General features: G+C 51.4%; 5 protein-coding genes across 5 annotated transcripts; 4 read left to right on the plus strand and 1 right to left on the minus strand.

The window, feature by feature from the left end:
- Positions 1-253: 253 nt before the first annotated feature.
- Positions 254-1,850, minus strand: ACET3X_004780 (uncharacterized protein; the record flags this gene model as incomplete). The annotated part of the gene is made up of 2 exons (XM_069451856.1): positions 1,736-1,850; positions 254-1,682 (listed from the first exon to the last, which is right to left on the minus strand). Exons 1-2 carry the CDS (start codon positions 1,798-1,800, stop codon positions 254-256), a joined length of 1,494 nt encoding a protein of 497 aa, XP_069306824.1. The 5' UTR covers positions 1,801-1,850.
- A 376-nt stretch (positions 1,851-2,226) lies between these two features.
- Positions 2,227-4,615, plus strand: ACET3X_004781 (uncharacterized protein). Its single transcript, XM_069451857.1, has 4 exons — positions 2,227-2,341; positions 2,397-2,679; positions 2,725-2,946; positions 2,996-4,615. The coding sequence occupies exons 1-4, from the start codon at positions 2,287-2,289 to the stop codon at positions 4,233-4,235; spliced, it is 1,800 nt and encodes a 599-aa protein (XP_069306825.1). The 5' UTR covers positions 2,227-2,286; the 3' UTR covers positions 4,236-4,615.
- A 692-nt stretch (positions 4,616-5,307) lies between these two features.
- On the plus strand, positions 5,308-6,957 carry ACET3X_004782 (uncharacterized protein; the record flags this gene model as incomplete). The annotated part of the gene is made up of 1 exon (XM_069451858.1): positions 5,308-6,957. One exon carries the CDS (start codon positions 5,308-5,310, stop codon positions 6,955-6,957), a length of 1,650 nt encoding a protein of 549 aa, XP_069306826.1.
- A 4,201-nt stretch (positions 6,958-11,158) lies between these two features.
- On the plus strand, positions 11,159-12,202 carry ACET3X_004783 (uncharacterized protein; the record flags this gene model as incomplete). The annotated part of the gene is made up of 1 exon (XM_069451859.1): positions 11,159-12,202. The coding sequence occupies one exon, from the start codon at positions 11,159-11,161 to the stop codon at positions 12,200-12,202; it is 1,044 nt and encodes a 347-aa protein (XP_069306827.1).
- Positions 12,203-12,548: 346 nt separating this feature from the next.
- Positions 12,549-14,229, plus strand: ACET3X_004784 (uncharacterized protein; the record flags this gene model as incomplete). The annotated part of the gene is made up of 3 exons (XM_069451860.1): positions 12,549-12,781; positions 12,834-13,366; positions 13,432-14,229. The coding sequence occupies exons 1-3, from the start codon at positions 12,592-12,594 to the stop codon at positions 14,227-14,229; spliced, it is 1,521 nt and encodes a 506-aa protein (XP_069306828.1). The 5' UTR covers positions 12,549-12,591.
- Between the last annotated feature and the right edge of the window lies 1 nt (position 14,230).

Here is a 14,230-nt window from a genome sequence, read left to right on the forward strand (position 1 = left end):
AGTATGAGGGTGGCTGGAAATGACGGCCACGACGAGGAAGAGTCAGAAGCGTGCGCGACAAGGCGGGAAAATACCGCGCATGGCTGCTGTGTCAGATATGAGGGCCAAAAAGGTAGGATATGTTCTTCTGGACTGCTGGTCAAAGGAAGTGTGATGCGGAGTCGAAACACAAAGACGGGAGCGCAACAAGCTCGTCGCTTGCGTCATTAGTCATCATCGCGCTCTCATCTGGCGCATCATCCGTCCTCCAGCTTCATCGGACACAATCTGAAGGCATCTCGTGAACAATCTCTTCACTTCCCAGCTCAGGCACCATTTTCACCTCGTCAAGTTCGTGATGGCCGTGCTTTGCTGGCATCTCGTGGACGGCGGCACCCGTCAGTTCCGAAGCTGAATGCAGCGCGTCGCGATCAAACTTCTCGTCTGCCTCACCCAGCGGTGTGTTTTGCCTTCGCGCTCGCCTGGGTTTCAGCACGAAGAACCACGTGCATAAAATGCACAGCAGAATCGCTGTTACGCAGCCGATGGCAATACCGGCGATTGCGCCACCCGACAAGCCTTTCCGGACCGCGCCCGCACCACGATCCGCGTTTGCAATCGTTATGATATCTGGCTCCAGGTTGTCCCACCTAGCAGCGCTAACGTTAAAGATACCAGATTCGTAATCGACGCCAATGTAGGCTTCTTGCAAGAATGCTCTGCCGATCGCGTACTGGCTCTCGTTATCCGCTCTTCTAATCGGAAAATAGTTCGTTGCGTTTGCGAAGACGGGATATCCTATCTGCAAATCGAAAGCCTCATATGGGATTTGGATCACTGTCGTATTACCCCCCGTCACTGCATTGGTGCCAATGGTAAAAGTCAAGGTGGGACTGAGCTCACGAAGGCGATCCCTGGCCGGATCCGTGAGGACGTATCTCCCAGTGCCATCGTGGTACTCCAAACCAAAAGCGGACTCGAAACGATCACATACCGACTTGGGAAGCCAGATCTCTGGAATTGACGAGTCGATCGGAGCGAGTATCCGTTCATTTTCGACCATTGAGAGCGTGCCATTGAGTGTATTGGTCACGACAATATCCTGGAGCCCAACCGTAAGAGCTTTGGCCATATCGGCGAGGTTGATATCTATTGTGAGAGGCTCTGAAGACCGCGAAAGGTCATATCCTCCAAGGATGAGGCTTGCTGGTACTTTCGTCCCGCGGTATGGCGCACCGGCCTGATACCCGTACGCAAGACTTGGTATTTGGCCCTCATCTTTAAGAGCTGAGATCAATGCTGGGGAACTGATAGTCTCTGAGAAGTTCAGCGGCAACGGTAGCAGCCCCATTTGACCTATCCAGAGGCCTGGCGAAGCATATGCGGTTACTGCCAGCTTTTCCATCGTTAGATTGTCTATCCCGACATGGTCAAATCCGTGAAGGCCACTTCCAGTAATTCCATAATCCCTTCCTAGGCCGAGTTCGTAAAGACCGATAGCATTCCAGGTTGATGACATATTTGTCTGGAACCCAGGACTGAGGCGTTGTTGGAATGGAGCCGCACCGCGAGAGCCGCCACAGGAGCTCGCGGCGCCTTGCCACTGGATACACTCATCGGCGATCGGAAGCCAAACATTCTGAGCTTGTATTGCAGGTAATACCGCGAAAGTCTGCGCTGGTGTACCTACTTCAATCAAGAATCTATCTTAGTCAGCATAAGCCTGGAGTTTCATCGCAGTATACGGGGCGTGTACGTTGACCAACTTCCATCGTTACCGAGCCAACCTCCGGATGCAGCGAGCGACAGCGCTTTTGCCATAATCTCAAGACCTTTAGGCTGGTGTCACTGTGTTTGCCTACAAGTAGTAGGATCGTAGGGTAAGGAAGGAAAGAAGGTTCCTCGCATGCGTTGATGCGCCCGCGCACAATCTCTACCATGCTTTTGTGGCTGCTCCTAACAACCCCTACAACCAAACATACAAGAGTATGGTTGGTGGCCTGAGTAGGCCTCCACACCGTTCATGCTGCCAAGCGGCCAACGTTTATTGCGTGTTTCCGGATCGAGCGAAGGGGGCTGACACTGACCAACCACGACCCGAGTGCCGAGACTGTAGTTGGGGGCCAACAGTGAGGCTGGAGAATGTTGGATAGTGGGAATGTTGTCGAGATAGAAGTTGGGCATTATCATAGTCGGCATTCTCCCTCCCAGTACTCCTCTTTCGACTGCAGCATTGACTTCCTCCGTACTAAGAACCACGATCGCGGCGCTTTCATACTCTCTGACACCTTGTTTATCCGAGAAAATATGTACTTACAGTGCGGGGTCAGAGTGGTCATGTTCTTCGCTTTGCTCTTCGCAGGTACCTGTCTAAAATACGAAATAGGCCGTTGAACCAACAGACTGATGAGATTTAGGTCCCAGCGTTGCGGCAAATGTCGCTCTTTCTTCGACCACAACATCCGAGTGTACTGATATCGAAACAAGTTACACCTACTCGAGAATTACCTCCACAGTAGCGGGCCCGGAAATAACAACCACCATGACAGGAGCTATGGTGATTGAGTATTCTACTATAGTCACTGTCCACATCACTCCTTTGAGCAACGGGACAGTATTGACGAGTACTGAGGGTCTGGATGCCACAATGAGTGTTCCTCTCAAGAAGAGAGCGATAACTACTACCACAGTGCCCATCATGTATGTTCATGTAGGCTAGACCCATCACTCGCTAATCACGTGAAGAACTTTCCGGTATATGAACAGTTCTCTGGCTGCAATACCAGCGCCTACGCAGTCACAGACGGGCTGCTCAACTACGATAAAAACCCTGACTGAGACTTTGTCCATTACATTGCCAGGATCGACAGCTGTCATCACGATTACTGAAACGATGCTAACGGCTTCGACGTTGAGTATCTTTCATCCCGATCCAGCTACTTTTCAGCCTACGATCGCAGAGTCTAGGTATGAAACAAGTTCTGATAAGTGGAGTTCAGAGCTGACCAGAGCGAAGTACATCTAGTGCGGTTATGCTAAGCCCCCAGCCTGTACTCACTGAAACAAGCACTGCGAGTACCGTCTCCAACAGGCCCACTGATGAGCCAGATAATCCAAGCGGCCCCACTAGGAAACCGACGACGTTCACCTTACCTCAATTTACTTTTCCTAGTCAACCAAGACCTACACTCAGCAATCCAATGCAACGATCATCGATTATTCCTGGTTCATCTGCGAACGCACTGCCTACGTCACCAGTCGACTCTCCAACTACCACAACGACCTCAATACCAGGGGTAATCCGAACGACGACTCTGCCAGGCATCGGCCCTATTGTGATCGATCCTTCACGCTCAGCCATCTTCGTTAGTGGCGTAGAAAGCGCGATTACCCCGGGACAACAGACAACTATCAACAACGTTCCAATTTCATTCGATGTTTCCGCCACATTCGTTGTTGTAGATGGTACCCGGACAGTCGGTATTCCCCCATCGACTCTAGCACCTCAACCGGCGCCAGTGGTAATTGGCGGCACGACCATCGACATTGCAGAGATTGCTACCCAACTTGATCCAGGCGAGGTAACTACCGTGAATGGTATTCCTATCGCACTGGACGTTGCGTCTTCTAATGTGGTCATTGGAGAGACCCAAACTATTCCGCTGTTTGAAATCACGCAGGCGCCTAGTGCATCTATGGTAATCGTAGACGGAGCGACGGTAGATGCAGGAGAGCTTGCGACAGAACTAGAGCCAGGCGAGGTAACTGTCATTGGCACTATGACGATCTCACGTGATAGTTCGGCCCTTATCGCCGGCACTACGACTATATCGCTCGCTTCATCACCAAGCGATGTCGTGCTTGGAGGTATGACAATTACAGCGGGCGCCCTTCCTTCTGGATTCTCTCTTGTTCCTAGCAGTGCTGGAGGAGGCTTGCTGCTTCCAAATGGTCAGACACTGATGCCTGGTGCAGTAACGACGATTAGTGGTGTTGAAGTCTCGCTCACTCCGGGGGCGACGCCTGTCGTTGTAGTTGAGGGCTCCATATCCATCACCTCAACCAGTAGCCCGGGGAGCACCTCTAGAACATCCAATGGCGGTACATTGGAAACTGGACAACCTACGAGCACGTTCACCGGCGACTTGACGCAATTCACTGGTGGTGCAGTTGTGACTACGAAGGAGAGTCGCAATTTGCCATGGGTATCAGCTATCGCAAGCATATTATTTGGCTTTGCTTGCTTGTTAATCTAATTTGAAGCGCTTCGCGTGTACTTCAGCGCGATGCTTTCATTGCCACGATATATAACGTTACTTTCAATCGTGTTCGCTGCTTCATTCAAGTCACTTATATTGGCTTTGATGATGCTAGATAGAGAGCCATGGGTTTTCTGGTGTTAACCAAAAGAGAGGGAATGAACACGAAGACGAAAGATTTCCGCAACTATAAGTATGCAGGCGGCTGTACGAACGCCATCGCTACCAACAATCCCCATGGTACCTTTTTGATGAAGCGGACGATCCTAATTTCATGGCGGAGCAATCATGGGAAGTGAAAGTGAAAGCGAGTTCGTGGGCGAGCGCGAATCCACTATAATGTCACCGCGGCATGAGTGGAACAATAACGACTGAATGGGATCATAGAAGCTTAAGTTCATGAGTATCTCAACTCTTCCTTGTAGTGCCAACTCTCGGTCTCTCAACCACAACCTGCCACTGAAACGCTTCCGCCCTCAAACTCGACAGCTTCTAGGAGACATTTAAAGGGCACAGCCCCTCGAAATACATCCGCTGCTAATCACACGTCTCTACAATATCATCGCTACCTTCAATGTTCCCAGCCACGTCCCGCATCCCGAAACGCTGCCAGGAGGAAGAAACAGTGGACTTCCCGAAGCGACAACACCAAGGCGAACTCCAGACGCTATCACAAGCTTCCAGAGACTTCTCCGGTAGCTACAATGGAGTAAACTTGGAATACACTCCAGAATCATTGTCTTCTTCGCCTTCAGTCCATCTCACGTATCAGGCTACACCCAACACACAGCTGCAGAATACCGGGGCCGCCGCTGGGGGGTATCAAGCTTCACACAATGAGATGTATGCTTCAGTCCCCATCTATGGCGATTTTAATACACAGTCTCTTCCCGCAGTAGCACACCAGCCTCGGCCAGTTCCCCCAGTGAGCTACGGCTATCCAGGCTATCCATATCAACACTATCTGAACGGGCTGCCTAGTTCTCCGATACGGGCTCTGAACGTGCCAGGAGTACCTGCATTTCAGGTGTCACACAAAAACGGACCGCATTACGCATTTCAACCTTCCATGACTGCAAGCTCTCTGCCACAGCAACAGTCAGTAGAAGAAAGGCTTTTCTCGGCCCTCACTGCAGCCGGCTATGGTCAAAAAATTTCTTCTTCCACAACAGTTGAACTATCAGCACAGGAGAAACTTTACGCTGAGCAAAATCAATGGCTTGCCAAAGCAGAAGCAGACCTCCAAGGCCATGCCATCAACGTCGTCCCTGGCATCCACATCCAGCAAGGCGCTTTGGGGACTGCTACAGGTATCATTAATGATCTGATTCCGAGCGAAGTATGGTCCTTACGATCTCTTTCACCCTCGCTCCGTTATTGCGCGTACCGCATGATGACTGAAGAGGCGCGCGAGATGATCAGGTACGATCAAGCTAGCGAGGAGTTTCAAAGACGTTGGGCATGTATCGTAAACCTCCGAGCATTTTTTATGCAGAAGGAGAAGGAGTGGGTGGAATCTTTCCAGCAGATCATCAATACGCACAGGCGGGCGTTTTGGGATCAGAAAGTGGAAGTGCAAGCCGTCGAGACCCCTGTCACCCAGGCGATGATTGACGCTTTCGAGACCTCGAAGATGAAGGCTCGCGGGTTATCCCCTGTTGGTGTAACTGTAGAAAATGAAACACTACAGACAGCACCTTCCGAGCCAGCGCCATCGACGAAGAAGGCCGTCCAAAAGCATCGGAGCTCCACATGCAAGCCTGATGCAGCTTCCGTAGCGTCGGTGAAGCCTCCGAAACCAGATACGATCAAGCATCCTTTGGACAAGGTCGCGGTTCCAAAATACCCTTTCGACGATATCAGCGACTTCACTCCAAACGAGGATGGCATGTACCAGTGCATGCATGAATTTGGGAGGAATTGGTCCTGCTGCATAAGCGGGCTGGACGAAGATCGAATGAAACAAGCGATCTACAGAAGTATCAGCACGTGGAAGTCACAAGTCGAACGCTTGATCGGAAGGGGGTATCTGCATCCAAGCCACATGACCTGGCGAACGCATCAGAACCAGGCGCTGAGACGCAATCGTATCGGTGCGGAAAGAAAGCGTGCAGAACTGCAATTGCGGTCCGAAGGGAGAGAAGTAGCGCAAAGCGGCAAGGAAGAGAAGAAAGGGCAGGAGCAGAGATCGACGGCGGAGGATATGACCAAGGCAAGTCAGGGAAAGAAGAAACGACAAGGCTTGCAACGGAGACCACGCGAGGATGATGCATCTAGGAGGTCTTCGTCTGTTCCGGCGCCAGACTCACCTCAGCAGCATGCAATAGCGCCCAAAGCATTGCCGAATGGAGTCGCTACGCGGCTCACATCTGACTGGGATATTGCAAGAGTCAACATGCGGGACAAGCAAGAATTTGAAGATTGTCGGCGTGCGGAGCAGCAAAAGAAGTCGCCCAACTGGCCACGTTTCGAGGAGTGGTGGGCGGCACGTCTCCTTCAAGTTCAATGTTTGCAGCTCTCAAAAGACCAGAAGATGGTCCTGAAGCGTCCAGAGCCGTCTAGCATCGAGGACAATGATCCAGTGTTCGTGGAGAAGACTAAGGACCTATTGCCAGCTCATGTGCAAAAATCGGTTGATGCGAAAGAAAACGTCGTGTCAGATGATTCAGATCTCGATGACCTGTTTAATGATGATGCTTCAAGTCGTGAAGAAACCTAGAGAGCAGGAAATCCGGGGTGATGCTACGATCCGGCAATACTATAACAGTAGTCTTGACGTTGTCGTCTTTGCAACCATTACATCTTATAATCTAAATCATCATTTGCAGATGACATCGAGCGGAAAGCGAAAGTCGTGGATGTGAAGCGCCAACATCGTGAAGTCGTGAACGGCGCATCATTCGAGCTCGTTATTCATTTCTTGCACAACGCGATTGAACAGTCGTTGCGATGAAATGCATTGTTCAGGCCTAGCTCGATATCGAATTTGAGATCGTCATCCAGTGAGTACGTCTTCCGTTGTTTTCTCCGTGAACAAGGTCGCGAAACGAGTGCCTAAATTTTCTCTTTCAGCCTGGAGAGGTTACACAGACGTTAGGGTCTCGGAGCAGCACGATGGGTGATCAGACTCTCTTCTCCCTATATCTCTGGTCGTTACCAACCCAGAAGACTGTTCGAGCAACCTGCCCGCACACACACACCCAGGTCCTTCAACTTGAGATGCCATCCCTTTTGAGCAATGCGCTTGGCCACGTCTTCGTGCGTGGTAACCGCGCTGGGGATGCCAACATCCGGAAAGCGGAAGGGTCCCCTCATCGATCACCCACCTCTTTGGAACCACACGAACTTATCTTGCACTACCTTGGCAAGGAACGTACACACGTCTGCCAATGTACCAATTCAACACGGCATTCCGAGGGAACGTCCTGCGTGGCTCTCGAATCCAGACATCTCGGCGCAGATCTCACGCTGTATCTCGAACGTCATAATCTCCAATCATGCGCCATTAAAGATTTGTGGGACTATGAAGATTGGCAAAATGAGAAGTGGGCGGCTGAAGACGTATACGCTGGCGACTTCCATTATACCAACCGAGATAAGGATGTTGTCTGTCGCTGTCTACGACCATGGAACCATTACCATGGCATGACTCGAAGTTTCGAGATCATCGAGCAATGCGCGGAGTTCTTCTGTGTATACAAAGGTGAGCTGATTGTTACCAAGGAGCAGTGGACATCCTTCGAGCACAATCCACCTCCCCGGTACTCATCCACTGTACAAGATCGGTCCGATCACTCGAGGACGTCTCAAGACAACAAGAAGAAGCATAGATCAACCGTATCGCCGGAGATGGAAGTGCGGAGCACAGCCGAGCGTACTACTCCAGTCCTGCCGAACCATAGTCGACATGCGTCAGCACGAGAAGCAGAACCAGATCGTCAGCCAGAGATGCCTCCCAAAGTGTGGCAGCGCGGTCGTCCATCGCTTTCGAAGGCTCAAACTGGTGCTGAATCGGCTTTCAGTACGCCCATGGGTACTGTTCCACCTTCCCGGTCGGCGAGTCCATCAGTGACACCAAACACGACACAGCGTACTTCTACGTTCACCTCCCGGCCCCAATTTCGATGCGAGGTGTGTCAATCAGATGACAAGGACTCGTCTGAGAAGTCAGATGCACGAGAATGGCTTACCGGTTTAGCTTACACTAGGGCTTCGATTCGTTCAGCCTGGGAAGATAAAGCGATTCGTGCGTTAATCAAACGGTTTCCAGATTTAGAGGTCTCGGAAGCTGCAAACGTCCCGAAATCCTCAAAAGCTCAAGCAACGGGTAGTCACGGTGCCAAGGCAGACCTTCTGATTTCCAAAGCTGTACCTGCTAGACGTGTTTTTGTCCCTATAGACCCTCCCAGAGTTAACGGAGAGTATGATCATAGGCTTATAAGCAGGTGTAGGCCTGCTCTAGCCGACAATGGTCTATGGTACCGAGATCGTTTCCACTATCAGAAGTATGGAGACCTGGCGAGTCAACTTACGGTCGAAGAACTTCCCCCCTGTGGACGGCCCGTCAGACTTCCAGATGCCAACCCTGATATGGCAGTACCATATGGTTCTGACGACCGCCATGTGGCAAAGCAAACTCCGATTGCAGAGCTCTCTGATCGTAGATCACCGGTGGAGCTTCCGGCCACACCTATACCCCAACAGCATACTGCGACGTTGGAAATGCTCGAGGGACAAGGTCGTGATGCGGCGTCAAAGGAGAAAGCTAGAAACCCCATGATTCAGTGTGAACAGGCTGTCAGTGGTATGTTCAACCAAGCACGTAAGACTGCAGGATTGAGCTCACACTTCGAACAGATTCTCCATACAGCAACACACACACTGCCTTGCCAGGGAGATATTCTTCTTCACCACGCTATGATGTGCCTCACAAGTGCTGAGGTGTACCAGATCTGCTGCCGGCGTCATCGACATACGCGAAAAACGAACCGTCATGTTGACGGATTGTGTTTACGATATCCATAAGGAGTATTTCCTGCCCGTTTCACGCAATCTTGACCAGCAGTCCGGCAAATGTTGATTTTGTAGCATAATTGCGTGCGAGCGCACTTTGACCGATCACATCGGCACCAATAATGAAGCCATCTTTGGGTCGCAACTTACTTTGTCAAAACTGGATGTGAGCATGAAAGTTCCTCGGTGAAACCAACTCACCACTTGTCATTCGTAAAAGAGTATTGTGGTTGCGCAGATTCGTCTGGCCAAGGACGATGTTGACATCATGCTGAATAGGTCTTTCGTCCATGAGAATAGAATCCCGCAGAGCCCGATTGGTATATGGAAGTAGTATGTCCGATCCGTGAGCTCTCTCAGGTGTGGTACTTTTACACCACATATGCACAACGGAAAGAACCGAGGGTGTTATTAGAAGAGCTGCATGGTCAATCTTCGTGGGCGAGAGATCGATGAGACCAAAAGAATAGAGCCTGTCGGGCAAATTGTGGTGGTGGTGTGAAACGTGACAAAATTATGATGCGCACTCATGCAAAATGATTGATTAGCTGCTGAGTGTACGATTAGCATAGGTCCAGGTAGTGATGCACACTCCCTTTTGAAAATACTTACGCAATGTCCTTGGGCTGGACCCGTTGCGACTACCTAGCCTCACAACGTAAGACTCGCACCATAACAGGTACGCAAGAGACATGAACCGAAGATGTTGTAGAGGTTAAGCCGAGGTCATCCTCGCGCCTAGGTACAATCCAGAGGTTTGGTAGATGAAGAGTGTAAGGCGGCGAGATGACGACGACAATTCCAGGCACGGTGGAACGTGCGCGTCTAAACCTCAAACGGTCAGCTACGATGAATCCTCAACGTTTTCGACTCATCTTCGTCTAGTTGTCTTCCCATATTCTACGTTGCTCACGAAAGGTTGTCTTCAACTCAAGGGTATTGTACTAGATCACCAACCAGCTTCCAAGGACACATGTATATATGACGTCATCACCTCCATCATCCCGAGCGGACATTGTGTGTCACCTACAACACCACAATGGACATGGACGCGTCGCTATCACGCCAGCCCTCTGATATCAGTGCTTTACTACGGCTCAGAAGCTGAAACATTCATCGAAGGCGGCACATAAAAGCGCGCAATGTAGGACCAACGCGTTCGGTACCAAGCTTCGCCCGCCTCCATTATCTACCCTCCAGAAAGGCGCTATATTATGCGCTTTGGAAACATAGAAATCATCATGAACACTTTGGTTGCTCAAAAGCATCTCCAGAAACCTGCATTTACTCATTCGTGGAGCACCGCTTGATGCGACCGCAAGTCGGCCTAAGCCTCCGGCTATTCTCCAAGGACAAAAGGCAGTGGCTATAGGATAATCACACTATACGCTGTGGAATTAATTACTTTCAAACACCTGGTCGCTCGAAAGGTACCTCCCCACATCATTTGCGCTCGATGCATTGACGAAGCAGCCGCATCTACTGAGATTGGAAATAAATTGCAGTACGCAATGTGACCAAGCAAAAGCTTATTTCGAAATGCCATATGGAATAGTCAAATACGGGTCGAATGCCGCGATATTTATTTATTCTGCAGGTTGCTAGCGAGTTCTTCTCTTATCACGATGTTCTTTACGTCGCTGCTTTCCGTCGCGTGTGCGACGCTTTCTTTGGTGACGCCAATTGTTCATGGGCGTGCGATTGAAGCTGTCGAGAAGCGACAGGATGCATCGCATTGGATCAACACGTGGACCAGCATGCCGCAACAAGTAGAAGCGAGCAACATGCCGCCCGCGCAATTTGTATGAATCCTCTCGCATGATTCAAACCTCAATTTCGAGACTCTAACTTGATCATAGAGTTCTGGAGGTGTTCTCCGAGACGCAACGCTCCGCCAAACCCTTCACATGTCTGTCGGTGCCCCGAAGATCAAGATCACAATCTCCAACACCTTTGGTGGCTCTGATCTTCCCATCACCGCAGGTTCCGTTGGACTTCCAGCAGGTGGCGCGGCAGGTGTTAGTGGCATCCAGGCCTCACCACTGGCAGCCATCACCGTTGGTGGAAAAAGCAGCTTCACCGTACCCAAGGGCCAAGTCATCATCAGCGATGAAATTGCTTTCGAAATCAAGCCGCAGAGCATGCTCACGGTGAGCTTGTACAGTCAGCAAGGGCAGAGTGGAAGCAGTATCACCGGCCATCCAGGCAGTAGGACAACGAGCTGGTTTGTGAGCGGAAACAAGGTCAATGCTACGACCTTCTCCGGAACGTCAAGTGTGCATTGGTACTTTGTCAGTGCTGTTCAAGCCTACGTACCACTCGACACGCACTCTTTGATGATCCTCGGTGACAGCATCACCGACGGACGTGGTTCAGATGACAACAAGAACAACCGCTGGCCCGACCTCGTACTCGCCCGCTTGCAATCCTCAAACCACACCAACGTCGCCGTCTGCAACCAAGCCGCTGGCGGCAACACAGTTCTAAGCGGCGGTCTCGGCCCAACGCTCCTAACCCGCTACAAGCGCGACGCCATCGACCAACCCGGCGTAAAATGGGTCATGGTATTTGAAGGCGTCAACGACATCGGCAGCGGCGCCAATAACGCCGGCACGCAAACTTTGATCGGTGACCGCCTCATCGCAGCGTTCAAGCAGATCGCGGCTGATGCGAAGAAAGCTGGTTACACGACGATCGGAGGGACGATTACGCCGTTTGCAGGGAACAGCTACCAGGGTGCTGAAAGGGAGAAGACGAGGAAGAGGGTGAACAAGTGGATTCTGGAGAGTGGGAATTATGATTTCGCGGTTGATATTGCGGGCATGGTGGCGAACAAGGCGAATGCTGAGCAGTTGGATCCAAGGTACAATGGGGGTGATGGGTTGCATCCGAATGTGGCGGGTTACCAGGCGATTGCTGATGCGTTTCCTGTTGATATATTCAAGACGTGAGGGAGAAATGTGGTTTAAAGCGATCTGATCCATTAGTATGGCTCATTGTCCATACTAGACCTTGGCCGTCAAAGGTTGATATGAGATCAGGATGTAGCACTGCCTTGTAGCCGAGATTCACTGTCGCTGAACCACCGTCTGTACGGTGTAGGACATCTCCCATACAGTTATCAAGATTGCTTATTCCAATTCCTCCATATGAGCATCTGCTAGAGGCGCCCTGATATGCAGACATGACGTTGATGATGGACCAATAAACACGCGAGTCGCGCGTGCGCTCAATGTGGCTAGCGTGTTTGTCGCGTGCACGCGAACGCGCCTGCCACTTTAACATCATCAACCGAAACGTCAACGCCGGCCGCAGAACAAGACAGCACATCGACAACACCATGATCCGCCACGACTACTCCCGTGTTGACCCAAAGCGCCGTGCGCAACTCGACTACAAGAAACGCCAATTCGCCAAAGCCGAGTTTGAACAGCAGAAATATGAACACAGACTCAACTTCTACGTGTTGCCGCCCACGGCAGAAATCACGCTCGAGGAGTTTGAGACGTGGGCTATCAACAGGTTAAAGGGTAAGCCTTTGGCTATGTGGATGCGAGACATTGCTAATACTTCTCGATACAGTCCTCTCAGAACTCGAAGCCTGCAGTTTCCGGAACAAGAGCCCAGAAGAGACAGCCGAATACATGAAGAGCATACTAGAAAAGTACCTCCCACTACGATCAGACTCATCGCGGAGTCAGAAACTACAGGAGGAGAGGCGGCGAGACCACTATTCACACTTTATCCTGCGCCTAGCCTTTTCCTCAACCGAGGACCTGCGACGGCGCTTCTCGAGACTGGAGACGATGCTGTTTACGCTGCGGTTCAAGGACGATGACTTGCGAGAGAGACAGGAGTTTGTACGGAGTCTGAATCTCGAGTGGGAAGAGGTCAGGGAGGATGAGAAGCGGGAGCTGAGAGACGAGTTGCATGCTGCGAGCGGCATCAAAAAGGGCGAGGACCAGGAATGGTTCAAGGTGGACTGGGAGCGCGTCCCGGAACTCGTGTCGCAGCGAAAAGTGCTGTTGAAGCGGGGCATGGCATATGTCCCGCAGCGTGAACAGATGAGTCTTGTCGTTGCAGAGTTTACCAAGAAACTCGACGAAGCACTCGAGGTACGTACTCCACCATCCCCCATCCCCTTCACACAAAAAAAAAACGCTACTAACAACCCTTCTAGCTAACAGCACGCGCCCTCCCCCGCCTCGACGAAGATGACCGCCTCGCCCCCATCCTCACCCACCTCTCGCAATCCTTCACCGCCCCCGACGCCGCATACACAACCGCCGACGCAAACATCTCCGGCCTCAGCACCATAACCGCATCCTCCATCGACTCGCTCTCGCAAAGCTTCCCGCTGTGCATGCGCAACCTGCACATGGCGCTGCGCGACAACTCGCACCTGAAGCACTACGGCCGTCTGCAATACACACTCTTCCTCAAAGGCATTGGGCTGAGCCTCGACGAGTCGCTAGTCTTCTGGCGCCGCATGTTCAAACTCATTACCGATGAGAAGTTTCAAAAAGAGTACAAGTACAACATCAGACACGCGTATGGAGATGTGGGCGGCGACGCGAATCGGCGTGGCCGCGGCTACACGCCGTATTCCTGCCAGAAAATACTCACGGAGCCGTTGCCTGGTCCGGGACAGACACACGGGTGTCCGTACCGCACATTTACACCCGATAATCTGTTATCGATGCTGCAGCGCGTCGGCGTGAATGATCGCGATGTGCTCAAGGTGGTCAAGGAGGATGTGGGCAAGCAGAGGTATCATGTGGCGTGTAACCGCGTGTTTGAATGGAGCCATAAAAGGGAGATTGCGAAAGTTAAGCAGGATGGGAGTTGGAGTGGGAGTGATTTGGATACGATTGTGCATCCGAATACGTATTTTAAGAGGAGTTGGTTGTTGAAGCATTTGGGTGAGGGGAATGCGGGGGTCGTGGGTGGGGGTGGGGGAGAGAAGATGGAGGAGTAGG

The sequence above is a fragment of the Alternaria dauci genome, chromosome 4 (genome assembly GCF_042100115.1).
Source record: "Alternaria dauci strain A2016 chromosome 4, whole genome shotgun sequence".
Classification (NCBI taxonomy): domain Eukaryota; kingdom Fungi; phylum Ascomycota; class Dothideomycetes; order Pleosporales; family Pleosporaceae; genus Alternaria; species Alternaria dauci.

Bases quoted from the DNA above. Each gene is read 5' to 3' on its own strand.
- ACET3X_004781 (XM_069451857.1), top strand. From the start codon at position 2,287: ATGTACTTACAGTGCGGGGTCAGAGTGGTCATGTTCTTCGCTTTGCTC. The intron at 2,680-2,724 runs GTATGTTCATGT...AATCACGTGAAG, and splicing joins ACTACCACAGTGCCCATCAT to AACTTTCCGGTATATGAACA. The intron at 2,947-2,995 runs GTATGAAACAAG...ACCAGAGCGAAG, and splicing joins CCTACGATCGCAGAGTCTAG to TACATCTAGTGCGGTTATGC.